The sequence below is a fragment of the Tursiops truncatus genome, chromosome 19 (genome assembly GCF_011762595.2).
Source record: "Tursiops truncatus isolate mTurTru1 chromosome 19, mTurTru1.mat.Y, whole genome shotgun sequence".
Lineage (NCBI taxonomy): Eukaryota > Metazoa > Chordata > Mammalia > Artiodactyla > Delphinidae > Tursiops > Tursiops truncatus.
Genome location: NC_047052.1, coordinates 1629807 through 1642207, shown reverse-complemented (window position 1 = coordinate 1642207; position 12401 = coordinate 1629807). Strand labels below are relative to the sequence as shown.

The window sequence follows — 12401 nt, the reverse complement described above, 5'->3', positions numbered from 1 at the left end:
AGGCGAGTAAAAGTCGTGAGCGAGGGTTGCTGTGAGGGGATGACGCGTGTGAGCGCTTAGTGCTCCTTGATCCCCGGGAGGCCGAGAAATCATTCACCGAGTGTCCGACGCCGTCAGCCAGCCTCGTGCCTGCTGGGCGCACACGGTCAGCCCTCAGGACGCAGGTTGCCCTGAGTGAGGACGGCATCCTGGGCTGTGCTCTGGGCCTCGCGTCTGTGGGCGCCTGCTCTGTTCTTTTTTTTCGCAGTATGGACCAGCCGAGCGAGCCCGAGGTTGCCCCTCAGATCTGAGGCTGCTCCTTGAACACACAGGCTTGCCGGTGTCCTGGGCGTTCGTCTAGGCAGCCGGGATGCGTCACTGAACAAAGCAGACGGAAGGTCACATACACAGTGGGCTGGACCGGGTGGGCTCTGGGGGAGGCTGGTGCTACTGGGAGCAGTGGGCGGGGATTTTGTGCTTGGTGTTGTTTTAAACCAGGGGCACCCATCAGAATCACCTGGGGGAATTGTTAAAAAAAGAGAAGTCCAGGCTCTCCAGGGCGGGCCCTCGCTTCCCCAGGAGATTCTGATGCTCAGGGAGTCGTGGGGTGCAGGTCCGGCTTCACTGACTTTGGTAAAGGACGTTGGCTCTGCTGCTTGAGGACTTTGGGCTCAAACCTGCCATTGCCACTGAGTGGCTGTGTGATCTTGGACGGGCTGTTGGCTATCTGTGCGGGGAAGGTACCACAGTGCCCGCTCCAGGTTTGAGGCTTTGTTTCACGCGGGGCCCTGGGGCAGTCCTGCCTGAGGGGGGCGGCCCCTGCGTGACTGCCCCGCGGAGGTGGTGGGGGCCCTGCGCTCACAGTCACTGTCTGCCAGGGCGGGCAGCCCTCGGCACGTGGTCACAGGTCACAAGCTGTAGGGCGTGCTTTACTTCTGGATGGTAATGTCCTTAGGCCAGAGTATTCAGCTTGTGTGTAACTAGCATAATCTTAGAATTAGGCAAGAGTGTTCAGCTTGCGCGTTAGCCTCATCTTAGAATTAAAACAATCAGGATGGTCTGTGGGTCTAGGCATTTCCCTTTTCCCTTTTGGCTAAGTTTTTATTTAACAGGAACTTTGAAAACTGACATACAGTTCTAAGTAAAGGTATAAATAATGGTTTAAGACTGTGAAAGAATGAACTGAGCACATAAAGTTTTAAAAACCAGAATGACCGAGGAATAGATAAATTGATCAGTGGAACTGAATAGAGAGCCCAGAAATAGACCCACACAAATATGCCGGCTAGATTTTGACAAAGGTGCAAAAGCAATTTGATGGAGGAAGGACAGCTTTTTGAACACATGGTGCGGGAGTAGTTTCCGCAGGCAAAATGAAAGAAATGAACCTCGGTGGAAACCTCACACCTTGAGCAGCAATTGATTTAAAATGGATCACAGATTGCAACATAAAATGTAAGACTGTAAAACTTTGGGATGAAAACACAGGAGAAAACCTGTGGGACCTGGGGCTAGGCAGAGGCTTCTGAGACGTCACACCAACAGCATTATCCATGAAAAATAAAAGAGAGAGTGGACTCAATCGAGATTAAAAACTTACGCTCCTTGAAAGACCTGTTAGGAGCTGAAAAGAAGCGACCGACCAGGAGAAACTGCAAACCGCATATCTGATAAAGGACTAGTGGAATGTCTAGAAGAAAGACCTCTCAAAACTCAACAGTGGAAAGTCAAACAATCCAAGTGGAAAATCGGCAGAAAGCAGAAACAGCTCTTTTACCGGAGAGGAGAGGCGGCTGGTGAGTGAGCGCGTGAAAAGGAGCTCAGCAGCGCTAGCCAGCAGGGAGACGAGGACAGGAGACAGCTGGACACAGCAGGGACCCTCCAGATGCCGGCGGGACACGGAGACCCCGGGCCTCGCGCCGCTGCTGGTAGGCGTGTAAGACGGGGCAGCGGCTCTGGAAACAGATCGGAAGCATTTCTCGCCGTTAAAATGTCCTCACCGTGTGGCCCAGCAAGCACGTTCTTGGGCACTTATCCCAGAGAAATGGAAACTCATGTTCACACAGAACCTCCACATGAATGGCCATGGCCGCTTTGTTTGTAATAACCAAACCTGCAAACACCCCGAAGGCCCCTGTCTGGGTGAAAGGTTAAACATGCGGGTGTGCCCCTAGGCACATGCTTGGGCCTGGCCTCCTGGGAGGTGTCAGCAGAGGTGGCTCAGAGGTCCCACGCCCCATGCTCCCACCTCTGTGACATCCTCCGCGTCCGTCCGAGCGGTAGACAGGGAGCAGGTTAGCGGGTGCGCTGGGGAGGGAGGGTGGGCGTGTCCGGGAGGCAGCACGACAGGCGCACGTGGAGACTGGTGCGATCTGAACGAGGCCCGGGGTTGGTGCCAGCGGGGTCCCAGTGTCGCTTTCCCGCCCTCGGTGTCACGCTGCCGCTTACACAGGATTCCCAGAGAAGCAGAAGCAGTGGGAGGGGTGTGTGTGGGGACAGCCAGCACCCAGTCTAAGGGGCTTCCCACTCGGAATTGGCTCACACGGCTGTGGAGGCAGCCAAGCATGTGCACAGTCTGTGTGGCAGGTGGACAGGCAGGGGGCATCGTCACCAGGTGGCACCCCATGGGCAGGAGCTGTTTGGAGTCTCCAAGATCGGGGACAGCCTAAACTGCCTTTTATTATTATTTTTTGAAATATTTAATTTATTTATTTAGTTTGTCCATGTCACGCAACCTTTTCTTATTATTTTTTTAAATATTTAATTTATTTATTTAGTTTGTCCATGTCATGCAACCTTTTATTATTATTTTTTAAATATTTAATTTATTTATTTAGTTTGTCCATGTCATGCAACCTTTTATTATTATTTTTTTAAATATTTATTTATTTAGTTTGTCCATGTCATGCAACCTTTTATTATTATTTTTTTAAATATTTAATTTATTTATTTAGTTTGTCCATGTCACGCAGCATGTGAGATCTTAGTTCCCCAACCGGGGTCGATCCTGTACCCCCTGCAGTGGAAGCGCAGAGTCCTAACCACTGGACCGCCAGGGAAGCCCTTAAACTGCCTTTTAAAGCTCTCACCCGATCAGGCCAGGCCCACCCAGGGTGATCTGTCTCTCGAGTAATTTACCATCAACCAACTGGGACTTTCTATCACATCTGCAAAGCCCCTTCCCAGCAGCACCCAGAATCGTGTCTGACTGGGTACCTGGGGCTGTGATTCGGCCTTGGCAGGACACTGACGTGCTGTGACAGTTGCCCCGTACGGACCCTCAGGATAACTACTGCTGTCTTCTTTTTTTTTTTTTTTTTTTTTGCGGTACGCGAACCTCTCACTGTTGTGGCCTCTCCCTTTGCGGAGCACAGGCTCCGGACGCGCAGGCTCAGAGGCCATGGCTCACGGGCCCAGCCGCTCCGCGGCATGTGGGATCTTCCCGGACCAGGACACGAACCCGTGTCTCCTGCATCGGCAGGTGGACTCTCAACCACTGCGCCACCAGGGAAGCCCTGCTGTCTTCATGTGATGTGGATGTTCCATAATTTTTGAAAAACAAAATATTAAGTTGTACAACTTGAGGTTGACGTAATTGCATTAGTGGAAAGGTGTATTTTCTGGAATATTAATATTGGTATTTAAAAACAGATTCATTGCTCACTTAAATGTTTCTGTTATAATCTAAATACCATCATCCATTAAAAACAAGTCCCCTGATGAATAAGCTTTGGACCGTCAAATTTTACATCGTCCCTTTTGCTTTTTGAACTTTCTTTCCCACTTCATTTCCTTCACAAGATTTTATCCTGTCAGCCAGGCTGGTGCATTCCTGTGCAACAGAAATACGGATAGAAATTGAAGCTGAAAAATGTATCTACTGTAACCGTGAGGCCTGGAGGGTTAAAAAAAAAAGCTCTTCTGGATTGAGGTCTCATTACAGTTCTTAGTACACAGTTGAACAAAACAGGGTAAATTATTACCAGTTTATAGTTAACAATGCAGTGTTGTGAATTTACCCTTGAGATGGATGGGGTTTAGTGTTAGTTAATTCCTGAATCTCTGCACGGTTATGAGTAATCTATCACTTAAAATGACGCAGGGTTCAATGTTGGTTCCATTTCTGTTTTCAGTTTTTATAGTTTGAAGTTCTGAGAAGCTGTGTTTACATAAATAAATCTGTGGAAGATGGAGGAGGTCCTCATTTCTTGCAGGTGTGTGCCAGCAGTCTTAGTGGTCTGTCATCACAGATTACTTTGATTATCTGTGAGCTGAAACCCTAAGTAGGTCCTGCGTGCGCTTTGTCAGAGGCGAGTGGTAAGGAGTGACCCCCGCAGAGCGCCTGCTGTCTTCCGTCTGGATGGACGGGGTGCCTGAATGTGATTGCGGGGAGGCTTTGTGAAAGGGAACAACCACACTGGCCAGAGGTGCTCTCCTGGGGCATCATCTTTAGGACATAGAACGTTCTGGAAGGAGGGCGTCTGGGAATTGAGGCCCTGCGGGATCTGCACACCGAGGGGCCCCCGACGGTCAGGTGCCCCGGGGCTCCCTGTGCTCCAGCTTGAAGCTGGTTGTCTCAGACCAGCATTTCCTTGGTCTTAAGGTCCTTTAGGAAACAGAGGTGTGTTTAGTCTAACGACTTTGCCGGATGTTGGCGTGAATCCATTTTAACCTGTTTATTTCCGGCAGACATCTCAGACCTTGAATGTGCTCGTGTCCATCGTGATGTCCTATCGGGGTGAGAGGGAACACCTTTGTGTGGGTACCCTGTGTGTGACCTCGGTACCTGGCCACTTGTGGTGCCTGACCTGTGGGTAGGTGGTCAGGATCTGGTGGGTTAGTTCAGGTGTCACTGATGCTTAAGTAGCACGGCTGAGAAAATGCTGACACCTTTGAGTGGAATGCAGGCGATTATGCTTCTTTTTTAGGAAAATATCCTGTGGTCCTGCCATTCACTTCCGCATGACACGGTGCCATTTGTGCCTCTGCTTTTGGGGACATTTAACAGGGTGTGGCTGGGACAGGGGCTGGCTTCTCATGGGTGCCTTTGGGTTCATGGGCTTTCCTCCTGTAAAAGCAGGGTTTCCCCGACTTGGAGTTTGGAGAGAGAGATCCAGGCATGACATTGCTCTCAGGTAACACTGCTGTACATCTCGAGTGCCTGTTCTTTCTGCACAAAGCACGGCGGGAAGCTCTGAGGGCTGGAAGGTTAATGAGCAAAAAATCTTGACGACTGTGCTTAGAGACGAGCCACTGGCTCCCGCGTGTTTAAACACGTGTCTCAAAAAATAAAAAAATAAATAAACACATGCCTCCCTCCGGAAAGAGCCCCCGGGGGGGCACAATTCTTTTGTAGCATCGTTTCCTTCGAAGCAAAGTCCCCGGACCCTTGGCTGTAGTTCCTGCACTGGCCCAGCAGAACCCAGAGGTCAGTGCCCGGCGGTTCCCCCGCAGCCCCTCCGCAGGTGTTCGCCCCTTTCTGTCATGACACTCACATCCTGGGATGGAACTGATAAGCACAGTGGTCACGAAAGCCCAGATTGCACGTGGGAATTCGCTGGATGCAGTGAGTAAGTCTCAAGCTGCTTTTCATGCAGACCTGCTCCTTCAGAAACCTTCCTGCACAGTGACAGCTGTGACACCTCTGTCTCTTCTCTGTAAACATGTAAATATTTGTAACCCGACTCTCCCGACAGTGCCAACAAGGAGCAGAGCTAGACTCTCCATTCAGAAGCCCAGCCCCGGCTCGCACTTTGCCCGGTGTCACCCGTGCACGTAGCGCAGCCCTGCCGGGGCCTCCCCTCTGGAGCTTGGGGCGTGGGCGCTGACTTTTGATGACTCTGTGCTCTGACAATGAACGCTGTCGTGTTAAGGTCTTCTTTTCTCTGTGATTCTTTTGTTCCCTAGCGTCGTCCCCCAGACTACAGTAATTCTCAACAGTGATCGGCAGAACGCCGTTGTAGCCAAGATGGAAGACCCCCTGAGCGGCAGGGCACCGGATCCCCTGGAAAATATCATTAGCAAGTCAGTAGCACGACACCCCACCTCTCACCGCCACCGCTGGGGCCCCGGGGACAGGGCGGCGTCCTGGGGCGCCCGTGTCGTTGGGCCCAGGGTTCTCCGCGGCCAGGGTCTGGGGAGGACGGCCTGGCCTGTGTCCACCGCCGCGCGTGCCGGCGGGAGGTACCCTGTGTGCTCACCACGATGCGCGGATCCCGCCCTCTCACCTCACTCCCATCTGTCTTGTCTGTCCGAGCATGTCGGGTCGGCGACGTCCCCTCTGGTTGGTGAAGTGGCGGAGGCGTTTCGAGGTGGTGCCTTTTCCACCCCTTTTTCTTTGGAGACGCTTTGGCTGTACCCTGGGTCAGAGGCGGGAGTGCGTGGAGGGCACCATCGCCCCTCGTGTGCTGGCGCCCCGCCGGCGTCGGCCCCACCGCGCTGCTTCCCGGCGAGTCTCGCAGGCCCTCCTGCAGCCGGTCCCGCTTCTACCTGGCTGTAGCCCAGGTCCCCAGGGCCCCAGACCCCAAGCAGACCGGCCGCGGGAGGTGGGTGCGGACGCTCCGGGCCGAGGCCGTGGGCCGGCAGAGCAGCAGAGGGTCCGTGTGCCTCGTGCCCGCGAGGGCGGAGTCGTGGCCAGGTCCGGAGCGTTTAGCGAGGTCCAGCCCCCAGGATGGAGCCCCCCGGGGTTTGCCTCGGCAAGCAGGGACCTCGCGCTGCTTCCCCTTCCCCGTGCGCGGCAGCATCTCGAAGGAAGTCGAAAAGGTCATTCAGAAGGCAGTAGCGTGCCTCCGGGTAATGGAGCCCGTTTCGGAGCTGGCTGGTGTCTGGTTTCCTGGCCGTGCCTTACTGCGCTGTATCGGGGTCCCTTGTGGTGCTAAGGATGCCCCCCAGGAGATCCTCGACTGGCTTTTTTAGCCCCCTCGAGCGGTTTCTGGCAGTGGGCTAGTTGGGAGTGAGAGCTGCGTCTTCACAGGCCGGGTCATTTCTAGGACATCTCTCGGGACGGAGTGGATCGGTGCAGTCAGTCTGGGTCTGCAGACATACTTTCTCTCACTCAGCCTTTCCTTTGACACGGCCTCAATCTCACCCTGATTCAAACGTCAGCGTTTTGTAGGGTTACCTCCATGATCGGAAGGGAGCGTTCTAGGCCTTGAGTCACAGTGGGTTGTGATTTCACTTCTTTTGTGATGTAAACATGTTTTTAAACGTTCCAAGTTTCATACAGTTTCTTGGAGCCACAGGCTGTCTCCTGCTATTAATCTGAGTAGAAAGAGCTGAGGGAAGGCTGGTGGCCCAGTGCGTGTGCAGAGGTAGCTTCTGTGAGACGTGAAGGGGAGAACGTCGGGGTACAGAACCGTCTCTGCGTGTTGCTGTGCTGCTCTCACCACACTGCTGGTGTCTCTGTTTCCCGCGCAGCGCGGTGCCCGGGCGTCGGCAGAACACCATCGTGGTGAAGGTGCCAGGTCAGGAGGACAGCCACAATGAGGACGGGGAGAGCGGGTCCGAGGCCAGCGACTCCGTTTCCAACTGTGGACAGTCAGGAAGTCAGAACATCGGCAACAACGTCACCCTCATCACCCTGAACTCGGAAGGTGCGTCCTCGAAGCTGCTCCTCTTCTCCGCGTGGACGGTAATGGGCGTGCCGCGGCTCTTGAACAACTCGGGCTGAAACTGCGCGGGTCCATGACACGTGGACTGTTCACTAGTAGTTGTTACAGCGTTGTACGATCTGCACACGGGGAGTCGTGAATATGGGGCGCTGCGTTCACGGGGGGCCCACTAGCAGTTACGTGTGGATCCCGGACCACATGGAGGGTCGAAACCCCCCACATTGTTCCGGTGTCAGCTGTAATTTTTTCCCCTGCTTTTTAGAAAAGTAATATATGTTTATTGTTTTTGAAAGATGCTAAGATATGAAAATGACAAAGAAAGTACAAATAACCGGAGACATTCCTCATCCAGAGATCTCCAGAAACCCTCTGGGCTTTTTCTGCGTTAACATACACGCTAGATTTACGAGTTTGTAACTCGCTTTTCCCCATTGCGTAGTAGAAATCTCTCCACGTTGATGCAGATTTACATAATCGTTTTCAGTCAGGTTTGCTTATTGAATCTAGCTCTGGAGGCTTTCCGATGATGGACAGCTGTAACTTGAGAGCTATCGGTTGGCTCACTTGTCTGACCACAGCTCTGTCCTGTGTCTCTGATGAGGGCCTCACGCAGACTCAGAGGGGCCACACGTCCACGTTGAGTCCACGCTGCCCCTGCCCACTGTGATATAGGGGGAGCATCCTTTCTCCTGCTGGGTCTGGGGTCCACTCTCACCTGGCTCTGGGTCCAGGTGGTGGCCTGGCATGCCCTCCAGAGGGTTCCTGCCACCTGGCAGCTTTGCCCTTCTCTTGAGGGCTGAGTCAGTGTTTCCCAAAATAGCGCAGAGAGAGAGGAGGGAACTGGGCAGATGTAGCATCGTGTCACTGGGTCCTCAAGCCTATAATCTGTTAACTAGGAAGGGCTGGTGAGGTGTTTCTGCTTCTCCGTCTGAGTCGTTGATGTTTCCTAAGAGCACAGTATAGATTTTTCTACAAAGATTTTCCTGTTAGACTTGTTACCACATCTGAAGCATTGAAAATGTTTTCCTTAAAACGTCATTCACCTCTAACATAAGTTGCTAGGGTTGAGATGGCAGAGCAGGGAACAGAGAAAAAGCAAACTGGGCCACTTAGAAAAAAAATTGAGGTCTAATTTCCATTCCATAAAACTGACCATTTTAAAGCAGACGTGCCGGTAGAGGGTGCACATCACCCCTGTCTAATTGCAGGGTATTTTTACCACCCCAAAGAGACCCCACAGCAGTACCCCCGTGCTCCAGCCTCCAGCCCTGCCACCTCTGATCTGCTTCCTGTCTGTGGGGTTGCCTGTTGTGGATGTTTCATACGAGTGGAAGCACGTGGTGCCCTCCCGTTGTACATGCACCAGTCCTTCATTCCTCTTTATGGCCGGATGACGGCCCATCTAAGTGTGTAGATAGGCCACACTTTGCTGATCTGTCACCCGTTGATGGACGCTGGCGTTCCCACTTTCTGACTGTCACAAACAGTGCTGCTCTGAACGTTTGTGTGTAGGTTTTTGTGCGTGTCTTCATTTTTCTTGGGCTGATACCTGGGAGTGGAATTGCTGGGTCAGGGCAGCTAGTCTCTCTACTCATTAGACTTGAGGAAAAGAGGGTTGCTCCTGATTTCATCTTAGTGGATATCGAATGAAAATTACATCTGTAACAATTGCAGAGAAAGCTAATTGTTCTTATTCTTTTTCCATGTGGATTTTGGGTAAATACTCCCGTAGGTCTAGCTGTGTACTTTAGGCCTAACTTGTTTGGTTTAAACGGCCTCAGCTCTGAAACATGACATTGGATAATTTGGGGGGAGTCTGGGGTTATCATAAAAACCAAAAATGTCATCTTTTAAGTTTGTATGCCCTAATGTGATCTGATTAATGTGAAATATATTTCAGGGGGGACTGCAGACTGACTCTAACGTGAGCTTACAAAAAGGGATCCGAATTTGAGCTTATTAGCATTAAAATCTGTAGGGAAAAAAGTACAGGTTTTCTGTGTGTCTGAGTGCAAGCTTGCTGCCACTGTCCTCGGGAATGTGTCCCCCCCCACCCCCCTGCAGTTCTACGTCCTGAGAATGTCAGGTTGAGCCACCTCGGTTGGCACGGGGTTTGGGAAGATGGAACAGAGACCGCCGGTGTGTGCACGTAAATGTGGGCAAAAGAGCTAATCTGCGAACGTCTCACACGGGCCTGCAGTGGCGTCCTGTGGCCAACATCTGGTGACATTTATGATGCACTGAGAGTCGGATTCGCTGCTTCCCTCCCGCGTCCTCCCGGGACCAGAATAGCTTGCTCGACTGGGGAGCGTCCAGTCAGCGACTTCCTGTCAGAGAAATGGGGATAAGATGTAGGCGCTGAAGGGCTGGAGGCTCGGCCTTAGGTGGAGTCGTCTTACTTCCTGATAAGAGCCCAGGGCTGCACGTAGACAGACGTTCTTCTCTTCTTATAAAAGTATTTCTGTGCCTGATTGCAGAGAACCGCAGAGTTTCAGAATGGCTATTTCTTAAGAATTCCGCATTGTCTGCACGAATTGGCATGCCGTCCCCTAGCAGATCTTTATTATACTGGAGCGGCGCCAGGGGATTTACCCGTGCGTTAATCGGCAGTGCTGGCTGTCACGGCACCAGCTCCGTTTGGATCAGAGAAACGCTGACGGTGGGGAGCGGTGAGCTGCAGGCTTAGCTCTTAGCTCTTGCCCTTCTCTTCCCCGGCACAAGGCCTTCGTTTACCCCGATCTTTGGGAAGTACTGAAAGTGTGTGGGGTTCATCGTTCCAAGATTAAGCTGGTGAACTGAGTCAGAGAAACAGATTAGCCAAAATGGACCAAAAGTGGGATCTGTGCATTAATGAAGAGATTTAGTTAGATTCTTAATAAAGAGTTTAATTCCTGCCGTTTATGCATTTGATAATTCTTACAGAACTTGACTAATCCTGCATGTAAAACGTTTGGTACTTGCCTTTAATAGGGAAGTACTTCTGTTATAATTGAATTATTGTCAGAAATCAGCCTTGTATATGTTGCAAAGCCCCGAGTCAATGAAGTGATTTATACTCACGTATCTGTGAGTATAAATAGATACAGATACTCGCATATCTGTGCTGGGGTGGGGGGCAGGGCAGGGAGATGAAGTCTGGGAGGAGCGGGTGGTTCAGCAGGGCTGTCAGGCACAGCACGGGGACCCTGGGGCACCTTCTCCGGGGTGTTGCTGGGCTGTGGGCTACGAAACAAGATCAGTACAAATTGCTGTGTTCACGAAACTGCAGCTGTACGTGTGCTGAGGAGGAAGTTTAGCCAGCAACATTTCTTGAGAATTTGTTCACATAATTTATTTTACGTGAACTTTTCTTAACACAAATCCTTTTTATTTTAAAGATTTGTTTTGATGTGGACCATTTCTAAAGTCTTTAGTGAGTTTGTTACAATATTGGTGTTGTCTTATGTTTTGGTGTTCTGGCCGCGAGGCATGTGGGATCTTAGCTCCCCGACTGGAGGTCGCACCTGCACCCCCTGCATTGGAAGGCAAAGTCTTAACGACTGGACCGCCTGGGAAGTCCCTGCATAAATTCTTTGTGTATTTGGTAACGTTAAAACGCATTTTAGCAGCCGTCATAAGTAGGCTGCTGACAAGAGCAGGATTAAGAAAGAGGAGTAGTGTAACAACGTCAGTGGGTCTTTGTGCAGGACCCCGTAGTGAATGGTCACTGATCCCAGATCAGAGGAGAGTGGCCGGAGGGTGGCGTCCCAGCATCCCTCGCCGAGTCTCGGGTCGGCATGTGGGACCCAGCATGTGGACACCCCGTCTCTGCCCAGCGCTCTTGCTCTTTCTGCCAAGTGTCCTTGGACACTCGCTCTTGTCACGGTTGAGCTCATGACGACTGTGCTCAGCGGGCGGGATTCCCCGGAAGAGGCTGGGCTCCGTCCAAGGTGTGGCCACGTGGTTCTGTGGGATGGGCCCAGCCTCGGGGGTTGGAATTGGCCGCAGTGCCAGAGACGTTTGTGTTTTCCCTTTCCCTCCAGCATTATCCTGTATGTAACCTAACGCTTTCGAATTCCCAGTTTAAAAACCCCAAATTGTCGATCTGTCCATAGCTTGAAGATGTCACGTCAGTCCCAAAGGAGCAGAGGCGCTTGGGCTGCAGGCCCATAGTTTACTGTGTCTAAAGCCAGGAGGGCAAGCTGTCAGGTTCTGTGGTTGGTTGGAGTGTTACCGATTCACTGCAGGCGTCACCCTTGAATGAGGCTCACAGTCAGGGTGTAAACACCTTAATTCACAAGGGCTCAGAAACAGGCGACAGCTTCCGAGGACGGAGTGTGGTCCATGCTGAGAGGCGGCCCACAGGGCCTGTTCTGGAAAGCCTCCTTGAGCCCCTTCCCGGGGCCACTTGGTCCCCCCCACCCCCAGCCCGCACCTCACATGTAGAGAACTTCGTAACCAGCTTGGGCAGCCTTTATAAAAGCCCAATGGAAACACAGCCTGATCCCTGCTCGTGGGCACGAGGTGTCCTCTGAGGCTGGCCCAGAGGTGCTGGAGCCGGCCTCGAGGACCTGACCTCATGTGACCCCCTGGGCCGTGTGTGGACACCCCGTTCACCTCAGAGCCTGCGTCGTCACCATCCCTTGGGTGGACACTGAAACGCCTCCCTGGTGGTCCCCTCTCGTGGCTGCAGAGACCAAGCCTGTTGTGAGTGATCGCCGAGGGGGACTGGCGGCCAGGGCGTCTGGGAGCCAAGGCAGCAAGTGTCCGAGTGGCCCATCCTGGGGGCCCTTCCCTCCATCACAGCTGCCCGCACAGGACTTAGAGGCTTCT

General features: G+C 52.4%; 1 protein-coding gene across 15 annotated transcripts in view; it reads left to right on the top strand.

The window, feature by feature from the left end:
* The window catches only part of BANP (BTG3 associated nuclear protein), a 116731-nt gene that overhangs the window by 45006 nt on the left and 59324 nt on the right, over positions 1-12401 (top strand). For 11 of the 15 annotated variants that reach the window (XM_073796296.1, XM_073796297.1, XM_073796295.1 and 8 more), the window contains exons 5-6: positions 5887-6003; positions 7396-7571. In XM_073796296.1, the coding sequence (XP_073652397.1) occupies positions 5887-6003; positions 7396-7571 (293 nt within the window). The remainder of the gene's footprint in view (positions 1-5886; positions 6004-7395; positions 7572-12401) is intronic. The other 4 variants (XM_073796301.1, XM_073796300.1, XM_033846348.2 and 1 more) reach the window with 1 other exon arrangement.